The sequence below is a fragment of the Mus caroli genome, chromosome 2 (genome assembly GCF_900094665.2).
Source record: "Mus caroli chromosome 2, CAROLI_EIJ_v1.1, whole genome shotgun sequence".
Lineage (NCBI taxonomy): Eukaryota > Metazoa > Chordata > Mammalia > Rodentia > Muridae > Mus > Mus caroli.
In genome coordinates, this window is record NC_034571.1 from 95601855 (window position 1) to 95623869 (window position 22015).

General features: G+C 40.1%; 1 protein-coding gene across 1 annotated transcript in view; it reads right to left on the bottom strand.

Annotated features, from left to right (window-relative positions):
* Positions 1-5013: 5013 nt before the first annotated feature.
* Trim44 (tripartite motif containing 44) overlaps positions 5014-22015 on the bottom strand; it is a 102898-nt gene continuing 85896 nt past the window's right edge. The window contains exon 5 of the mRNA XM_021155400.2: positions 5014-9367. Within this exon, the coding sequence (XP_021011059.1) occupies positions 9340-9367 (28 nt within the window). The 3' untranslated portion in view covers positions 5014-9339. The remainder of the gene's footprint in view (positions 9368-22015) is intronic.

The following is a 22015-nucleotide window of genomic DNA, read 5'->3' on the forward strand; positions in this document are numbered from 1 at the left end:
TGTCTGCCAGCTGATGATGTGCCAGGCGAGGCAGCAGTCGGTCATTCCCCTGAGACCCGCCAATGATGAGGAGGAAGCAAGCCATTGTGAAGCTGTCTTCCCCAGGGCAGTGATGACCTTCCGTAGCACAAAGTAAAAGAATGCCTATGGCTTGGCTCTCAAGAGTGGAGTAAACACTCTGCGTGGGTACCACTTGTATCCCACAAGTGGTAGTCCCGAGGTGACTGGTTCTTCCTCCAAGACTTGTCCTCTTCTCAGAGGTGGGGTAAGGTTTAGTAAGCAACTTTAGTAAATGACAGGCAAGTATATTTGGAAAAATGAGGGATTGGCATGATTTCAATAGGAATGCTTTTCTTAGAGCAGACAAGCACTATCTTCCAGGGTAAATGTGTTCTAACTCTCAGTAACAAGGAGAAGTGTTGAGACAATAATCATCTTTCACTTTTGCCTCTTTCCTTGTTTTTTGTTTGGATTTTGATTTTGTCTTGCTTCTGTAAGCCCAGCCTGGGCTTGACCTCAGAGGCATCCCCTCTCATTCTGTTATGAATGGAACTGGAAAGTATGATGTAAAGTGAAATGCATTCAGAGAGCAAATACTGTCTTCTCACTTTAGGAAGAAACTAAAGAAGTCAACCTTGTAGAAAAAGAGGGTGGATTAGAGGAACTACAGGTTAAGAAATGAATCTTAAAGAAAAACAGTAGAATATAGGAACAAAAGGTATAAATTAAAGAAATGAATCCCATAGAGCAAGAAAGGAATTAAATGTAGAAACCAAAAAAGTGAATATGTCACAGGCGGAGTAAGTAGAATATGGGGACTAAAGGTTGTAAGGTTAGGGAATACAGCTTGGGTAATGGGGACCAAAATACAGTTATTTGAGGAGGAGTAAGTTTTGGTCTTTTGTACCATAATAGATGACTACAATTTATAACAATCTGCTGCCCATTTTAACAGGAGAGCATTGCTATCAGTAGTTTGTCATTTCAACCCCAAACCACCCTTCCTTCCACTCTCACCATGACCACTGTCTTAAGTATAGTCTCCTATGGTGGTGGTACTGGCCTCTTGGAATAGGTTGAATTTAATTTTAGGATAAAGTTTACACCTGGGTACAAAAGGTCTCTTAATGGGTGTTGAAACAAATTAAGTTACTTTCAGTTAATATCCCTGACATCTTGATGTTACAATAAAATAGCATGTAGCCAACAGCTACATCCTTGGACTTAGTGTTCTCAAAGTCAAGCAGAGGGCTCAGCCTCTTCTGGACCTCACCTGCTAGCCTGGGACACAGGAATGTTTTAAAGTGCTCTGGTTTAGAGAAGCAAACAGAATTTCCTTGTAGTGACATGCCTGCAGACCCATTTTATTCTACGATCTGAAGAAACCACCTCTGCAGGCTGAGTGGCACCCAGAGTTACAGACATTTTGGGGGAGGATATGAATCTGGGACCTGGGACAGGCATTATCATTGGGAAAACATGGACATTTCCCACCTCTCTCCTTTCCTGTAGCTGACTGTATGGTTCTGAAGTGAATTATGATTTAATCTCTTCTACAAAAGGTAGACAGAATGTTGGTTGCAAAGAAATGATGAAAAATATTTAAGTAGAGGGAAGATGGACATTACAGTAAAAGACAAAATTCTGATTGTAATAAACAGCAAAAGGCTAGGTATGGAAAAAATCTTTGCTGGTGCACAGTGTGAAACTGCTTAACACAACTCTTTCTATACATAACCAACACAGCACTGATTCTATAACATGCGGTATTCACTGGAAGGACAGTCAGGTCCACTTGAATGCTCCTGGATTTGGAAAAAAAAAAGTTTTGGGTTATCAGATCAGGGCCAGGTTACTCCAAAGTCCTCAATGACCTATGGGAAATGAGCTGAATCTTCATTCCAGGCTTTAGTATGTGCACTCCACCAGGATTAGAAGTCAACTGCCCTTTGATGGCACTAACACAGGTCAGACATGGCTCTGCAGACAAAGTTCTGTAGAGCGGGAATGCTACCCGACTCCATGTTCACTTTGCTTCTCAATTCTCCTAGAACTAGCCAACAGTTTTCTAGGCTGATACTGTGTTGACATAAGGTTGATTCTTCTTGTAGCACAGACTTGGAAAAATAGAAGTGAAAGTCTGTTATCACAGGTTAAATTGTGTTACACTCAATTTGCAGAGAGGGTCTAGCTTCTTTTTATTATACTCCTGATTTTGTTGTAATGACTATTGCCTAAAATAAATGGGCAATCGACAGAGGCTTAGGGATGCCTAAGTGATTTTTATAATAGCAGTATTTGTTGTTGCAGAATTTGACCTGTATTCTGGTTATTAGTTTTATTCATCACACTGAAAACTTGGCACTTCTATTGTTCATGCCATTATATGCAAAGCAATGTAGCATGAAAGTCACTTATAAAGCTCGAGGAAAAACCTCTCTCAACACAAGAGTCTCACAGAACAAGGAGCCCTCAGCTAAGCAGATGTACATTTTGTTTAGCCTAATGTTCTGGATTGTCAAAAAGGTTTATTCCTTTTAATCCCAGGGTTTTTCTTCTTTCTTTTCTCTCGCTCTCTAACCATCTGTGTCACAAGCATTTAAAAAAAAAAACACTGGCTCTACAAATATTTACCTTTGAATCTCTCTCTCTCGCTCGCTCGCTCCATCATTATTTTGACTGGCTACACTGGTACCCTTTTGGAACTAAGCATCCTCTATAAATGAGATTTGAGTTCCTTTGGCCCACCTGACATTTTGTCTACTGCAGTCACTTTTTCTTCCTTGACTTTGTTTCTCTGGAAGTCCACTCCCCTTCCTTAAATTCAATCTCTGTAGACCTGAAAACTAGTCAAACATTTACAATTGTGTGAGAAGTGAGAACAGAACATCTGGGAAGGTGCCCGGTGGTAGGAAGCATGGCATCTTGCATGTTTGCTTCCTGGCATTTATTCCCACTGGGCAGAAGGCTTGGCTGCTTAGTTTTCACTTGTTAGTCATTTTTTCAAAGAGTTGCACTTCTTCGAAGGCTTTCACAGTTGTCTCAATTATTCATTTTCAAGCCATTTGTTTGGATTTATGTTCATGAACTATGAATAAATGAAGTTATCAGATGGCTGAGACCAGGTAAATGGTAACAAATGAAACCTCAAGGAACATGAAGATTGTGAGCCATTTTTATATGGCAAGTGGTATATTGTAGTCATCTCAGGCATGGGACTACATCAGGTTGCTAAAGCCATCTTTATGATGTTTAATTAAACTATGGACTCTGTATCAGAGCTGGCTGACTCTGGAGAGTCTAAGTCCACAGTCAAAGCAGCAGTGAACACTGTCTCTTGGTGATTCCATTATTTACTACCTTAAAACAAAGGAGGTAAATAAAACACAGCCCTGAGGCAGAAAAGAACTGCACTGCTGCCTTCAGTCCTTCTATTGTCCTGTTTTCCAGGCTATACAAAGCAAGGATCCAATAGTTACCTCACAGCTGAACTGTATGGACAGAGTGCCAGGGACAACATGTTATTTATCAAACCAGATGACTCACTATGGCTAGGTATGAAGAGCAGACACCATAGTCTGTTAGTCTTGATTTAAATACTGGCTCTCTGCTTAGTAAACTATCTCTAAGCATAAAATGAGAGACGGTAGTATTAGTGCTTTGAGAATTGAATAGGGCAATGTGAAAAGTACCAAGGAGAGTCCCCGGCCTAGACAAAGAGCTGACTAAATGGTAGCTATTACTGTTAACAAAAATTAAATGTTTTTAATGCTAGAAACTGTAATATTTAACAAACAGGCATTCAGGGTAGCCACTGAATGACTCCAAATGGTCTTGTTTCTCATTTATTTGAGACAAATAAGTTCCTTATTGAATAAAGGCGCTGGTAGCCTGATTTCCTGTTGAGCATATCTCACTCCTTGTGAAGACCAGGAGAGATTCCAAACAAGCTGCAATTTCATATTTTTATGAAATAAAGGAAATGAAGCTACATGTAAACAGAATCAAGAAATTATCAATTAAAAAACAGGAGCTGTCTAAAGGAAAGGCACTAAAACGAGAAGGGCACGAGCAATAGAATGCGGTATTGAGGGACCAGCATGGGAAGCAGGGATGAAAAACCTGGCAATACACTGTGGTCTGAAATTCTGAAGACTACCAAGTGCTACAGTGCCTGGCAATGCCACCTCTTAATTCCCCAGCAGAGGAGGTACCCTCAGCAACTGGGGAGGAAGTGGGACATAATGACTGCCCCAGGAGACAGACAGTCTTCGGTCCTGGGGCTTTAATTCAGGCTTGGCCTATTGGGTGACCTTGTCTTGACTCCACTGCCCTATTTTGCAAAATTTTCTAAAGCTCCCATAGTACCATGAAGGGCAAATGAAGACACATTTGATAGAAGTAAGTTAGAACAGGGCTCATGAGCATACCTGCTCATGGCTTTTAGGATTTTGAGGCATTATGTTTTGTGCTTTTTGGAAAGGCTTGCATTTTCAGATTCCATAGATCTAGCACCTCTAATCCTCATATTGGTCTACTGGAGTCCATAACTCCAAGTTGCAGTAGAACAATTTGCCATGTGTTAGAAGCCAGACTAAAATGAGTTACTTACCACTTGATTCTCTCATCAATTATATTCAGATAGGTACCTTTAAAGTTCCACAGAGATGGTACTGCTAGCTTAACTATAATTTGCTCAAGGGTGCTGGTTAGTTTTTATTTTAAAAGAACATTTATCAAAAACTAAATTTTGACAATCTTCCTAGCTAATCAAAGTCACAAAGCTGAAAAGATCCCAGGAGTAAACACTTACCTTATAATCTCTTACCTAATATCTCTGATCTACTCTTCACCACCTTCCAGAAGTCTCCTATGGCCCTTTAGATCAGGAGTAACTTAGGTCCCTATATCTAACCATCATCTCCAGCATTAACAACAGATATGCGTATGTATATGCATATGATCCTCATGGATATAAAGCATGGTCCTTTGTGAACAACTGAGAGACAAATGGTATTTCCAGTAATAGTTTATTGATTTCCAAATGCACAGGGGCGCCAAGTCCGAACATCCTGGGATAGCAGTAAATCTCTCTTACAAAATAATTTACAGTATGAAAATGATATACTGAAACATTAACTCAGATATGTAATTCCCTTGAAAGATTGAGTGTTCCCTTGTTTAGTGTAAAGAGTGGAAGGGGAAGATGACTAAGGAGGGAATGTGACTGTGCACACGAAAACAGGCAGAAGACAATGGATTCGTTGGTTCTACCCACTCACGCGCTGTGGCCTGTCACTGTAAAGACTGGTCAGGTTTAACTTCCATAAAGTATATAATATATGTATGATTGGTCCCCTAAAGCCACATCAAGCCCAGCATGGACTCTGGATATTTTCTCAACAGTGCACTCCAAGTGTCTTTATTTATTTTCCCGTTCCTGCTCTGGTCCTTGTTAGTGTTTCTGCTCAGCCTCAAACAGTAATGGGAAACACCAGTGATCTGAATGATGTGGGAATACCTGGCTCCATAGGACGGTGGACCTCAAACACTAATGGGTGAAGGCAGCGCCAGTGAGATGTGCAGTCTCTGTGGGCCTTTTCTCTTAGGGCAGGACTAGACTTGATTTATAATGGGACTTTTACCTTTAAACAAACAAAAAATCTAGATGTGCTCAGCACACAGTAAACAAGCAACCAATTTACTGAGAAGTGTGTACTGAACAGCTACTTTATGAGAGTAGAATATCAGGAATCAGCAAGACATTTTCTCTGTGGGGAGAGAGGACTTCTTAGACCACTGACTACTACAAGGTTATAAATTCTGCAGCTCTACACTCGGGCCCAGATCCAGGTCACCAAATGACAAGGCATCTACCATTTCCCATGTTATTAGACATGGTGGAAGAGGGCTGGGTTGTCACCTTGGCTTGGAGCTGTAAGAGTTGACACCTACCACAAGTGGGTTATTCTGGAAAGCCAGCAGTCACACTCCAATTATCTGTTTATACTTTCATGGACCTAGTAGAAAACTTTGTGGTGGTAAATAAGATCACCAGGGGCTGCTTTGAACTTCACTTAACTCTTAAGTGGTACAGAATATGTGGGTGTGTACAAATCTCATTCTCATTCTCTCTCTCTCTCTCTCTCTCTCTCTCTCTCTCTCTCTCTCTCTCTCTCTCTCTCTCTAGGAAGGGAGTCCAAAATTAGTGATTTGTATTGGCAACTTCTCAGAGTACAAACATGGTAGCTGGGTTTCCTAAAACATGAACAGTTGCTTTCTATAGTAATGAGGCAGGAGGTATTTAAATAATGTTAGAAGACTACCATTACCTCCAACTCTGTCTAAAAACTTTACACTCTTGAAGGCCTTTATTTTCCTTTGTGGGGATTGTACCAAAAGTCCAGCTCCTGGAAGGAAGCTCAAGTTAACAATGAATACTTACAACATCTACTAGAGCAGAGTACTAAGGCCATCTTGATGTCTTTGAAAAAGAATTCCGAGTGTGAATGGGCATACTGCACTGGGGGAACTGAAAGCCTTTCTCTCAATCTGTAGGTGGGTCATGGTGTGGGGCAAAGGGCTGACTGCAGAGCAGGGAGTGCTGTGCTCAAAACTGATTCCATTGTTTGCTAGCAACTACAGACAAGTGACTTGTCCTCTGCACATCTACAGAGGCTCATTGCCTGTCCTAAGGTTACTTACTCTTACTGGCTGTCAGAGCTGAGAAGTCAAGCACTTCTTGGAACTGCCCTAGATAGATATAATGGTATTAAACCAAACCAATGAACAAATTACTCTCAGCACTCAGAAACTTAACCTTCAGAAGGTATCCGGAACTTGTTTGGAGGACCCAACTTATTTTAGAGACATTCATTACCTGTATCACTTGATGATTTGGGTAAACCCTGCTGTCCACAGTCCGTCAGGACACATACAACTCTGACAATCTTAACTCACACTGACCTGGAAAGGCAAGAAGCTTCGTTCAATATGGGGCACAAGGCCAAGTAAGAGGTCATAGTTTTGAGGACGAAGCTGATACCAGTACAGAAAGCATTCTTGTTCTTACATTGATAAATGCTGCCACTAGGAACTTAGGGATCTGGGCCGGGGGTGGCTGTGCTGTGTTTAATGCTTTTCTGGTTAAAGTTTTATCAGTGTTGAAGACAGCAGGAGCCCATAAAGTGAATCTGAAACCCTTCCTAAGTAAAGGGAAAATGCTTTCCTTGAGGATTTCAGAGAGATGGTAATTTATAGAGACAGGTTGGCAAATCTTATATTTCTGTTTATAACCACTGCATAAATGCTTGCATTCCCCAAACACTGATTTAAAGAAATAGCATGATTGGGTGGAGAGGCAATGATCTGTTCATTGCTAATATAAGGTCAACATGTAAAGATCAATGATTACCGGGAAAGACAATACAAGCTTCCAAACTGTCAAGTCTTTTCAATCTTGTGATAGTCTACACTCTTTCTACAGTGGCCCTTCTTTTAAAATTTTGGCAGAACAGGACATCATTGGAGGTTGTCAACTCAAGATGTATTAAATTCTCCAGTCTTTGCAGACAGATGGTAAGGCACCAAAATTGTCTAAGCCATCTACTAGCCACCAGCTGGGGAAAGTATACATATTTTTAGATCTCACACTCCTCTCTGCCCCAATATCCTTGTATGTGTGGTGAGCTACGGTAATCCTAGCCTACAGCAGAGAGGCTTGGCAGTTTCCTGGCCTCAAAGGGATAAATCATTTTCTAGCATGCACAGGGCTGAACAATGACACAAATAGGACTCCTATAATAAGTCTATGTTGTTTCTGCCTCAGAACTATCCTGTACATACACATGTTAGCTGCCCCTAAAGCTTTGTGGTAAGTACACAGGCAAGCTGGCTGACAGGAAAAGGAAGATGTACTACTCCAAGGTGGAACTCCTTGGATCTGGAAGTCTAGACCTTGGTCAACAGCAACCCCAAGGCTGCTTGAATCCAGTTCAGACAAAATCTCAAAGTGAACATGGAAATACCACACAAGCAGAGGAGATAGATTCACTGTCCATTTACAAATATGAGTTTCCTTCCAAGTTTCCTATTTTAGTTTAGCACTTTAGGTGTATGGACATTCTCTTGTATAACATAAGCATTTGTTCCATTAAAAAATACAGTCATCTCTTGACTTCAAATCATTTGGAAAGAAAAACTGATGTCTCAAGAAGATGTGGTGCTTGTGAGCTTGCAGTTAGTTGGGTATCTCCCAGCACACTTACTACTTCCTGGATCCTGAAAAGCATGGTTGTAAGAGACTGTGATCTGGGAGTGTGGGAAGGCCGGGAAACCCAGCTGGGCTATGTGAGGTGAGCTGATGGCCTGCTGCAGGGTAAGGGAGGATTCCAATTATAGTAGATAGAGGAATGTTTGCTAGCTGCCAGGGAGGGACAAGGATTCTCCTCACGGTGCACTGACAACCATAGACTAACCTCGGAGTGGAACTGCTAAGTTTTACAGTGACAATCTCCACCTGCTAATATACATGCCAGCCTTTTATGTTGTGACAGGCCTGTTAATCCACACAGCTGGCCAAAGAATTCTGGTTTTTATCAGATGCTTTAGTGACCATTTTGGAAAACTGAGGCCATCTGAATTCTGAAACACTGATTTCAACCTTTAATCAGATTTCTGTGCCTCACCCCAGTCCTTAAGGTCATTTCCTTTCTACCTTTTCAATCATTTTTCCATTTCCACAGCACTGAATTATGAAACTTAAGTCCTAGATAACCTCACATACTAAAAATATCTTCTTTCTAGCTCTGGACTCTTTCTCCGACCCTATTTTAACCCAGTTGCCCTAACACTTTTCACAGAGGCAGAACTGGACTATGACAGACTGCCTATTGAGTCAGTTTGGCCCCACTTGGCCACATTTGCTTTAAGCTTCAGTACAAACAAAGTGGGTTTTCTGTTTGCAGGTAAGGAAAACTGATATCCTTTCGAGATGTTCTAGAACCTTCCTAAGGAAGTGATAGTGTTGACTTGCACAATATTCCAGGGGCTGGCTTTCCTGAGTAAGTTCAAAGCAGCCATTGAGGGGTTGTCTGAAGAGCCCTCCAAGTTGATCAAAAGGGCTCTTCCCATGACCTACCACAGAGAACAAGAAGCACACAGTCAGAATGCATACAACCCCTGGTCCCTTGGGAACATGTGTGCCTGCTGTGGATCTGGGGACATTTCCAGTAGAAGAAGTTTGTTGCCGGGCAGCTTTCACAGATATCAGAAGCCATTACATACACGCTGTCACACACACACGGGGAAGGGGCGTTTTCTGCAGGGAATGCTAAGTCTTCATGTGTCCTCTTCTTCACTGGCACCGCTACAAAGGAAAAGGAGAAGCAAGTGAGTTCAAACGTCACAGAAAGGAGGCAACACAGTACAGGTTGACAGCTTTGTGCTGCTTCTATCATGACTGAGCAGTAGGCCCACAGCAAAGTGTCTTAGTTGCTTTGATTTCTGATGGCCTTACTATCTTGGGTTCTGGGAGAATCAATTAAGAACACATGTGAAATACACAGTGCCCAGTACACAACCAGTAAGTAAAAGAGCAGGAAGGTTGGCAGACTGAATTTTAATTAACAAAATAAACTGCTGGTCGAAATCAGTTTTATTTCCTCTAGGTGTTAAGACATCTATTATTAGATTAGAAAACCAATCATCATCATCAGTAGCAGCAGCAGCAGCAGCATTAATGGCACTTTGCCTTGGGCAGAGCCAAGGTCTCATCCACGCTGTGTCAGTCTCTAGGAAGTGCTCTACTTCAACAGGTCACTGGGTCATTCTCTGTGTACCTTCCTTCCTTCTTTGCTCTTATTGAATTCTATAGTTTGGAATTTATTCTCATCCCCCTTCTCCTGAAGTATATAAGGGTAGCATTAATACTATCTTACCAGTGACTACACATCTAGTAGTTATACAATATCATAAAGAAGTGACCTCTAAAAACAACAGAAACAAAGAATGGAAGGAACTGACAGGGTTGAAAACAGCCTCAGCCACTACTGAGATAAGCAGAGGATTCCTGGTGTCAGTGTTTCAGTGTCAGAACCTAAGTGTACAGTCCCAAAGGTATGACTATTATTTGAGATGCTTGGTGTTAAAGTACCACTAGTCTGGTTCTGGACAGTACACCATCATAGAAGACGGGGCCAGGAAAAGACATGGCCAGAGAAAGAAAGGCAACAGGAATGAGCACATTTACAAATAGGCAAAACCAGCAACCTGCCTAGGTACTCCTCATCCACTTTTAGAGGTCACCAATTCAAAGATGAGTAAGGGTCAACTCCGTCTCCTGCTTATTAAACCTGAACACAGAAATACCACGACTGGAATTTGGTATTGTCTACCCCATTTTTCTATCACTACTCACTCCAATCCTAGGATGTTGCAATTACTATTTTCTGCACTGCCCAGATGAAGAAAGTGAAGATCTCTGAGATGTAAGAACCCAGGGTCCTTAAGATCAAGGTTTAATTTTGACTGAAGTCTAAAGTTTCATGCTGGCAGAGACAGAAAAGGTTTATAGTATATTAGCTCCCAGCTATGACCTAGAAAAGTTCTCAGAAAAGGATTAACTTTGTCTACATAAATCTATGTTCTTTGTTTCCTTCTGGGGAAACCATTAAAGGAAAAATATTCTAGCAGTGGGTTTCTAGTACTTCCCAGGTAGAAGCCCTTTAGACACAGACCTACAGAATTAGGTGAGTGAATACACTCTGGAAGCCAGAAGACACTTCAGTAATATGCCACATTCAGAATTCTGCCCTATTTCTACTCTTTTCCTGTTGATTGTCTTAGTCATGGGATGAAGGGTGCACGTAGGCAGGGCTGGCCAGAGGACTGACATTGAGGCAGTATTTGGTGGCCTCTGTCCCAAAGAAAACAAGGGTATTTTATACTTAGCTTCTAGCCACAATCAAAGAACAGATAAAACTGGCACCATATTCTCCCCCTCAGTATTATATTCAGAGCGAGCTCTTTTTGTCTCCTTGACAGTCTTATTTGTATAAGAGAGGACTGATGGTAACCCTGCCCTTTCCCTAAGCTGCAGTTTACTTTGTAACATTCTTGAGATAAAGGGTTCTTGAACCGACTGAAATTGTATTCAGAGTTTTGTCTGTGTGTCTCTTTGTCTGAGAAAGGCCATGATTTTCATCATAGTTTTCAAGAGGTCCATAACTCCAACCTCAAAATGAGAATATCAAACATACACATTTTCTTTTCCAGTTTTCAGGTTTGTTACTATAAAACTTGGAGCAGCTTAGGGAAAAGGTCAGAGGTATTTACTGACAAAAATCTATTCTCATTACCCTAAGAGAGATCTATTCCTGAGACTGAAAAGGTTTATCTCACCATTTATAGTATGAGACCTTGTGGCTCAGACATATCATTTATTGATTTCTTCCTGTGTATTAGACTGGATGGGCACAGTATCACCCAACAAGACATCACAGCTTAAGTATGATGTAGGCTGGGGAGATATTTTGAGTTCCTGTTGTTTTTTAGAAACAAGAAAACATTTTCATAGTAATAACCTGCTTCTTGTAATAATAATAAAAAGGATCTTACTCAAATCTGTAGCACAGTCCACCCCAGCTGGTCTATGGTCCTTTTGATGGGTACCTATAACTTCATCAGTGGGGCATCGTCTTCCTCTACATTCTGCTTCCACTTAGTACATGAGCCAGTGCACATCTGCACATTCTTATCTGAAACGCCTTCAAGTCTTCATCGTCTCCAGGTGAGGCAGCATAGCCTTTCTCTTTAGGCACTCACACTCTTCCACAGAAACACCTACCTGCCACACAGATCTACATCTGGATGGAGATGTACATTACAGAGACCTTTTTGGTGTCCGTTTAAGGAATATATTAATTTCTAATGAACAAGAGCAGGGGCAGCATTATATAATGACCCCAAGGTCATGAGACTGATGAAGCCTAAATTCTTGAGTGAATCTCAACTTCCTCTTGGCAGTGCCATATATTTTACAGTGTACAAATCAAAACTCAATATATCTTACCTAATACACATGCTTTAAAAAATGAAAAAAAAATCAAAATTTGATTCCTCCTAACTTTCCTTCAATACCTTTTGTTTTGGTATCTTATATTACAGATTAATATTAAACATGCTATTTCCCAATTGCTTTCAGATACCTGAGATGAATTTTTTTAAATGTGTGTGTGTGTGTGTGTGTGTAGCTGAGCATCCACCTGTATAACCACGTAGAGGCCAGAGGTAGATATTGGATGTCCACCTCCATCTCCACTTTAATTCTGAGACAGTCTTACACTGAACCTGAAGCTTGCCATTTCAACTAGATAAATGTCAGCAACCATGTGGCATCTGCCTGTCACCACCACTCTTATGCAAGTACTCTGGTGACAGGCATACATTGCCACACAGTTTTTATGTGAGTTTCAAATTTAGGTCCCTATACATTTGCAGCAAGCACTTTATGCATCAAACCATCTCCCTAGCCCTTTTATTTAATGACAACTTCAAAACTAAGGAACACAGGGATTGGACAGAAAGTTTCATGGTTCTACCCATCCTAAGGAGGTGTCTAGAAAAAAATTCCCCTGTCAATGATGATAATAGTGGGTCACTGAGTGCTGTGGATTGCTCAGTCACTGACTGATCTGGTTTGAAGGTAATTATATCTAGAAGTAGCAGTTTTAAAGCTGTAGTGCACATTCCCTGGGTGTTCTTAATGACTTTCCAGGGTCATCTTAAGGAGAACAATTTACATGTCCTTAATTTCTACCTATCTCCTCCCCTAGAAGTGATCATCTCAAGAACATGGGTATAGTTATCTTTGTAGCCCTGTCTACTTTCAAAATCACTTTATTTCCACTTCAGAAAAGATAGGTACATGCTTCTTGACACTGCCTTATCTATGCAAAGGCTTTAAAGTGATTCAGTGAGGGCAGGGTGAAAAATAGTAACACATCATTTCCTTATTTTTGTCTAGTCAAGGTAATATGATTATCAGTATATTTCACTAAGATTTAAACTCAGAAGACAGCTGTCAAAAAGTACCATACCAAAAAGTATGTCTATTTGAGTTGGATACAAACGAGATCAGATCTAACAGAAAGTGAGTGGGATTTGGCTACATAGGATATAAGAAATGGATCTGTCAATAAGATTATATAGGGAATATTGTCTGTAAACTTAAAAACTGATACCAGTTATGGCAAAAACTTACATAAAACGTCATGAAAACTACATAATGACAGAAGTTACATCCTTTTTACTTATCTAAACTTGACTGAAAGCTTCAGGAGTTGACTTAAAGGTAGGTAAGGAGGCACATACTTTTTCGTACATTTCTTTAAAGGATGTAAAATCAGAAAGTTTAGCTAATAGAACTAGGAGTACCTAAATTCTGAATGAGATGGTAGTGTAAAATTTAGCACCTCTCTGGTTAGGGGCAGGGTCTGGGGGAATGGAATGGGGCCAAGGAGTCCCAGGTGGTAAGTATGAGAAATCAATATCCTTTCCCAGACTTTGACATATGAAGAGAGCCTTTCTTTCTGTGGCACTTTTCAATGTAAACTGGGAGAGGTAACTCACACTCAACTCTAACCCTGCTGACAGAGGAGTTATCATGCCGAAGGGATGCTTTGGCAATTTTTAAAGATGTGAGCCACACAGACAGGTGGCTCAGCTTCCCAGTGTGTGTCCTCAAGAGCTGAAGAAATGGAAGAGGAATAAACACGTGGAGTAGGCACTCTGAGTTCACAAACTTAGGAGCTTCTTTTCCTATTATATGGATATATGATAATACACTTAATTTGATTTGGCATTACTTGTGTCTCATGTTCATGGCTATTTATTAATAATTTCTCTAAAAGAATTAATCAACTCAAGAGAATAGGGAAATTAAAAGGTATCGAGTTAGAGCTAAAAAAGATACATTTAGCATTCTTTTTAAAAATTAGGCCACATAGGCACTGCACAAAATGCTAACTAGGAGGCTAACTAGGAGTTTTTGTGGAAGCAACTGCCTAGTTCTAGTAAGTACTTCAGCTGTGTGGGGGATGGACCACACGCTCTGATCCAGGAGCTCTCCTCCATCAGACACACTCACCTCCCCCTACAGCTAGGCAGAAGGGGAATGGGCTGCTGTGCCACTAGGCATGGGAGCTTACTAGTACTGAGCTGTGGAACCAGGTTGCTGTGAATATAAAACAAAGTCAATGCTCCTGGTTCCTGGGTCTAAGGAGAAGAGCACCAGAAGGCTGACTTTCCAGTCCAGGTTCTGCTATGTGATTCTGGAACACATTTTTCTCACTTGAGAAAGTGGGATATAGCTGTCTCTTGTGAGAATATACCGGGGCCTAGCAAACACAGAAGTGGATGCTCACAGTCAGCTATTGGATGGATCACAGGGCTCCCAATTGAGGAGCTAGAGAAAGTACCCAAGGAGCTAAAGGGATCTGCAACCCTATAGGTGGAACAACANTATGAACTAACCAGTACCCCNGAGCTCNTGACTCTAGCTGCATATGTATCAAAAGATGGCCTAGTNGGCCATCACTGGAAAGAGAGGCCCATTGGACTTGCAAACTTTATATGCCCCAGTACAGGGGAACCCCAGGGCCAAAAAGTGGGAATGGGTGGGTAGAGGAGTGGGTGGGAGGGTATGGGGGACTTTTGGGATAGCATTGGAAATGTAAATGAGGAAAATACCTAATAAAAATATTAAAAAAAAAAAGAAAGTGGGATAGCCTGAGCAATAAATGTAATTTAGGAAAAACTCCAAAGCAGATAAAGGCTAATAAGGTTCTCTCCAAATTGAACAAAGGATCAGACCTCTGCCACCAGCATGCATGCAAAACATATACACATAAAACAAAGTCAATAAACCTTTAAAAATACTTTGGATGTTATTCTTTTTACATAGACTCTGGTAGGTATCATCTCCATTTAAAAACAGGGACAACTGAGGTTCGAGGAAGTTACAGGATTTATTTGTTCAAGCCATAGCCTGTACATGGTAGATGCATGGGAAACAAATCAGCTTCACCAAATTCAGCAAAGAGGTGAGTTCTTAATATTCTCATCCCTTGTCTCTCAGTCCTATAACAAGTAGCAGTTATTTAAGATTTTTTAACACCTGAAAAACAGGACAGACAGAAATGCCCACCTTTTTTGTTTTTGTTTTTTCCTTTTTGTAGTGGAATGAAGAGATGTGTATTGCTTTTTAAGATTTAAAAAAAAAAAAAAAAAAAAGGCAAACAGCCAGGTAAGAAGGTCTATAGAAGAAGGAAATACAGCCCTGAGATCTGTCTATAGAAGAAGGAAATGCAGACATGTTGACTTGGTTTGTCTCACAGTGCCCCTAGGTCTGCAGATAGATTTAGAGCCCTTAGAGAGGCTTGGTCTCTTGCATAGCTTTTGATCAAGTGTTAAGTGTGATCCCTATGAACCTAGCAGCCATTTTCATAGGTGGTGTTCCTCACACTTACAAGTGTGTGAAGCCCTACTTCTCTACAAGATTACATACAGTCAGTGCCCTGCGATAGGGAAGTAAATGGAGTAAATAAGAAAGGTAGGATCCTTAGCCTGCCAATGGCACATTTGCTTTAGAATTCTCTTTTTGAGGAATGAATCTTTTGTTGCTGCCAGATTAAGAACTGAAGTTACTTCTAGCCAAAAGAAAACAAAAAAGCAAAACAAGACCCTAAAACCAAAGTAACCTATTGAGTATCTTTTGCTTTTTACACTAAATAGGTACTACTTCTATGAAAAAGAAAAAATGTTCTATAGCACCATACACCGGGGATAATCCCCATTTAAACTCTGAAATATATTTGCATCTATCTTTACTATGCATGCATAAAATACAAACCTATCTTTCATGAAATCGTCTCGTACTTCCAAACCTCATTTTTAACCTACTTTGCCCACTCAACCATCAGTCATGAATATTTTTCTCATCAAAAATGTATTTAAGATTATGATTCATTATTGAATTCTATATATTTAGAAGTTCAAATATTGGCTATTTAAAGGATTTCCACCTTTTTACTATTTCCTATATCTTTGTGACATACATCAATGTGGATGAATCATCTTAACAATTTCCAAAGAAAAAGAGAAGAGGGGAAACTCCTAGGCATAGTTATACTTTTAAAATAGACTTTATATTTTACAAAAACTTTAGGTTAATAAAAAGAAATTATGTTTAGGTTTCGCTGTTGTCAACATGAAATGAGTCATATCTTGTTGTCATTTTCTGTTTTGGGAAACTACATTTAGTGGTCTTGATTCCTGGGGCTCCTGATGATTGCATGGCTACTCTTGATGGTATAGTAAGTACTGAGTGAGGTATTTTGTAGGGATGCCCTTCAGTAGGGATGTGTTGAGTGTCTTGCAGATGATTATGGGGTTTTGGAAGAAGACTTCAGTGTTCAAGTGCAGCCAGCATCACATACTACAAAGGTTCAAGTTCAATATAACTTCATACTGTTAAAGCTGATCATCAGCACTGGGTTCAATACTGATTGGTAAACATTCCTTTCCCATTTCCTATAGTGTACCATTTAGAAGAAAGGTATTATAAGAAGCCCAAATTGAAATGAGAATCCATACTCCTGTCTCCTTGAAGAGAAATTACATAAACCATCTGAAATAGTTTTGCATATAAGATTTTGTTGTTACTTTTACTCATCAGTTCAATCATCTGTACCAGTGTAGACTCCTGAGCCTTGACTTTATACTTGGGATTATAATCTAAAACTATATTGTTGTTCAGTTGTTCAGCTTTGGCCTTTAGAGGGCTTTTAGTTAGTTCTTAGCTTCCCATGCCAGTTCCTCAATGATGTGAACATTTTGGCTTGCCTTTGAGCTCTTCCTCACTTTATGGCATTAAAACATCCCCCAGGCTTGTCTTATGTATTTCCTAGCTCTTAGAATCAGCTATTTTTCCAACAAGCCAAGGGTCTGTCTGTCTGTCTGTCTCTCCCTTTCTCTCTTTTCTTTTCTTCCTTCTTCTTTCTTAAAAACAAAACAAAACAAAACAAAAACAGAACACTTATTTTATGACTGACTGAAATCCTCAAGATGAACTAGATGCTCCAACAGCTGCCCTCTTGGGTTTAGGTATTGTTCCTTCATGGAATCCATGGCTGAATCTACAATAGACACTATTTAGGTGCCTCATCTACCCAGTCCTAGTAGTGTTTCATTTCTTAGCTTTGGCACTCCAGTTATACTTTCTCTGGCACTTGCCAGGGTGGCTACAATTGTTACAGGTCGACTTCTGACGGTGGTAGGCCTTAGAGCCACAGCAGCATCACGATATGTACATCTTACTGTGATGCATTCCAAAGGATGATATTCCTTTCATCATCTTGCTTCTGTCTTGGAGACCAAAGAGACAGAAAGAGAGGGTATGCGTTTCTAAAGGCTCTTGATACACTACTGTTAAATTATCTGTGTGGCAGAAATCATTGTGTGCTGATTTATAATCATTACTCACATGGGAATGAGAATGTGAGGAGAGCCATTTTCCCTACACTCCTGCCACAAATTGGATGATTTTAAAGCATTTGCAGAAAACTGAAGTAGCACTGAGAGGAAAGGAAGAGGAGGAAGGGTGTTTGTTAGAGGCAAATGGCAGGAGAACAGTAAGTTTTCCTTTTCTCTGACATTATATTGGCTGTTTGCAACCTTCCTTCCTTCCTACAACACTTGTGGATCGCACATTATTGCTGATCTTCCATGGCGAGAATTGAGAGGAACCTTTCCACACCCTCTATTAGGATCCATGCAACTCAAGGGGGTGGAAAATTAGAAGCAGAAAATAGCTCAAAAGTTTGCCTTCCCTGTTTCCTCTACCTTCAGGAAATCACCTGACCCAGTTTTCTCATCTTCTCTTGGCATATCAATAATAGAAACCAAATCTCAAGCAGTTTCCTTTAAAAACAAAAACCAACAACCAAACAAAAACCACAACCAAACAAACAAAAACCACAACCAACCAAACAAACAAACAAAAAACCCCAAAAAACCAAAACCAAACCAAAACAAAAAACCCTTAAACCTAAGACTTAATAACGTCTGGGCTTCAAAACTTCAGTTAATCTAAGCTCCTAGATCTTACAAGTTACCAAGGAAGAAGGGGAAAAAGGAAAAGATCAATAAATGTTCTTATCCCTAATTTCATCTCTATATGAAAAGTAGTGAGTGGGTGTGAGTCTCATGATGACTGTGAGTTAAGGTCTGAAATATATAGACCACTACATGTTGGAAGAACTACAACTCTTAATAAACTAGTGCTACTTGTATGACTAAGAGTTAAGAATGCTGATCTAGGAGTTAAACATACCCGGTTTGAGTCACAGCTCTACCAGTTAGTAGAGCTTTTGAGTTCTGTGCTTTTACTTGAAAATAGAGGACAAATTAGTAACTAGCTATTTTAAAGTTGCTAAAAGGAATTAAATGAGATTAGCATATATGTATATATGGTCTCTCTATCTAGAGAATATATTAATACAGAGTATACACACACGTGTGTGTATGCATGCATGTGATTGAATATGGTATAATCTTCATACACCTTATGAATATCTAAAAGACTGAAATCACCACATAAAGAATGGATATTCTGAGAAACTTTTCTAGCAGACCATGTCACTTGTTGGTCCTAGAGACATTGTTCAGGCAACTATGTTAACAGGTTTTACAGGTAAACAGAAAGCCCATTTTCTTTTCTAGTTGATACTGAAAAAAAATGAGGTCTATATAACCACTCCAATACTAAGAATAGATTAAGATGCTATATCATAAACAATGACTGCTCTTATAAAAGAACAGCCTTGCTGATTAAGGGCAGGTCTGGTCAATGGACTGGTAAAACTCTTATCTTTGAGGGCTATTTTAGTTAACTTTCTATTGCTGCGATAGCATGGATCAAACAACTTATAGGAGAAAGAGTTTTGGAGGCTTAAAATTTTGGAGGGTTTAGAGTCCATGACTATCATGGTGAGGAACGTGTCAGCAGGCAGACAGGCGAGCATGGCATTGAATTAGTATCTGACTTTTATCTTGACAGCTAAATGGGAATGGCATGGACTTTTGAGACCTCAAAGCCTATCTCTAGTAGTATACCTCCTTCAACAAGGTCACACCCCTTGCCCTTCACAAACAGCTCTACCAATTGGGGACTAAGTATTCAAATATGAGCCATGGAGGCTATTCTCATGCAAACAATCCCAAGGACATAGCAGAAGCAAGCTTATTTTTAACATATTCAACGAGAAAACTTCAAAAGCCAATTTATATCCACAAAAGAAAATTCTCATCTTGCTTCCATATTAAATAGCTACATGTTTGGAATCTTCCAGTGCTGTGCAACCAAGCTGTGAACTAGTCTCAAGAGAGACCCAGTTGCAAGAGTTTGAATCATCCACCCCTCGCTTTAACGACCCATGGTAGAAGAGAGGTAAGAATGTCTGTCATTAGTCTTCCAGGCTGGAAGAGTAAACTTCCAGGTGAAAGAGTGTTTAAGTCACTGTTCATTCAGATGAAATGTCACCTGAAGCTTGGATCCAGTAGTGGGAAAGCTACACTGGAATGTGGCTGTGACCACTAGTAGAAAAAAAACACATACTAATCTTCAAAACTCTATTCTAGCACACATAAACAGTAAATTTCTACACTGGTTAAAAGAGGGCCCAGATACATTACAAGCATTCACTATAGGAATATTGTAATTATTTGTTAGATACTGAGGTAATCACTTTGCTCACATTTTTATATTCAGTTTTCACAACAACTGTGTAGCAACAGGGATACTTCAATTTATAGATAAAGAAAATGAAGAAAAAATAAGAAAGTGTCATCTCAAGGTCCCAGAGCTAGGCAGGACTACAACTACAACCAAGGCCTGTGATGGTTAGGCAATCCATTAGAAGGCTCGTGAAGTTAATCTCTTGGCATCTACCCAACTAGCTTCTAGCTAATGCCTCAATGCTAAAGATTTTCCAAGGCCCTGGCAGACTCAAAACTTCACTTTGGTGACAATTGCTAGAAAATGTCTTCATGTTATGAAGAATCCCCAACAGACATGTCAAAAGGGAGTAAGACAACAGCTACATTATTTTTTTCCCTTCAGCTTTTATAGCTATAGCTTGTCTCAACTTTCCTGTTATAACCTTGCTGAAAGGCAGCCTTTTCCCTCAGCTTCCAGCAAATAGTCATGCCAAAGACCTACCACCAAGACACATGAGAAACAGAATCATTCAGGACATTTAGAACAGAGTCCCCCAGGTCAATTTCAGTTCTGTCTGTCCAGAGTCAGAAGCACCAAGTGTGCTTTTTATTCAGTTCTACAGTAGTAGTTTTCAGCTTGGCTCATTTTCTTCTCCTCTGGAAAATGGAATCTAAATTAAATTCAGATGATGTGTCCTCACATGCCCATAGTTCAGTAACAGGCTTGGAACTTAGGAAACATTCTCTTAGTAGCATTTGGCTGATGAGGCGAAGGTGGAGGAAGTGGAGCTTCAAGGCAGAAACTACATCCAACAGAAAAGAAGAGCTTCTCTAGTGCTATTAAGTCTATCTATTTGGAGAACCCTTAAGGAAGACAGCACACGATGCTAGCATTACCTACATAAGGATATGACCAGGATTCCTGACCAGACTTGTCATCTGAATTATGTGCCTTTGACAAAGCCATTTAACCTCATTATCCATTATTTTAGTGATCTGTGGAACAAAGTCATCAAGTCATTCATTCTTTCAGTGAAAATATTCATTGAACAGTTGTAATATATTAAGCACTTTAATAGGTGCTGCCTTATAGTACGAGAATGACTGTTTAGCTCTCATGGAGCATAATTTCCAATGAGGAAACAATAAGCAAACTAATTGTACTGAGTAGAAAGTACTATGAAGAAAGGGAAACAAGATGATAGGATAAAAAAAAAAAAAGATGGGTGCTTGTGTCAGGGCTATTCAGGAAAATGAAAACATGAGTATTAAATAATAGATGGAAAGTATTTAACATACTGCCTAATAATTAGTACTCAGCCACATTCAAATCTTTTTTGTAACTTCTATATTTGTCTTTTTCATCTCACAGTAGCTGAACCCCTACTATGTGCAAATGAAAAAGGAATGAAATATAGTTAAGTACCTTACAGTGTGCAAAAATGTAAGTAGTCTGCACACTTCAAGAGAAGGAAGTGACGACTCTGATATAACAAGTAGGCAATGGTTCTATCACTCATCACTGACAGATGGATTGCTACTTTCCAGGAAGACAATGGGGTCAGGAGGGAGGCATGCCAGGTAGAAGGACAGCTTGAGTAAACTCTGCAAGATGTGAAACAGCTTAGCATGGTCACAGGGCTGTGAAGAGTCCAGAATAGCTAGAGATAAAGCAGGAGAGAGTAGGCTGAAAGTGACTCATCAGTAGCTCCCAGGCTTCTTTTCATGGGTCATTCTGAAATGTCTCTTAAGATGGGGGATGTAGACAGGAAAGAATAGAAGACAAGAAAGGTGTCAGAGCCCCATATGGCGTCTACCACACTGCCAGCACTTCAAAATGTGAACAAGAGCAATGTTTAAAATATTCAGGCTACATTCTGTGCAACATTCCCCAAGACAGCACAAACAGATGTTTTAGGAAAAAAGAAAAACAAATACCCAGTGTTAACTCAATCTAAACTCTGCGAGGGGGAAGTAGGCAGGCATTAGGCTACGGAAATGTACTTATATGAACAGGATTGTCTGAGACTCAGCATCAAAGTGTGTCAAGAGCCAGTGTCCTAATGCTGAGGGTCTAGAAGAAGAGACACTTGCTTCTAAACAGAGCCTGGGGGTCCCTTTTTGCCAGAGCCAAAGTAACTTGTCTGTCCTAAGGCTCATGCCAGGGACAGAACAAAAACTCTCTTAATGGGGAAAGGAAACTCTGGGGAGACATAGATGTCTTCTGCCAATAAGCCAT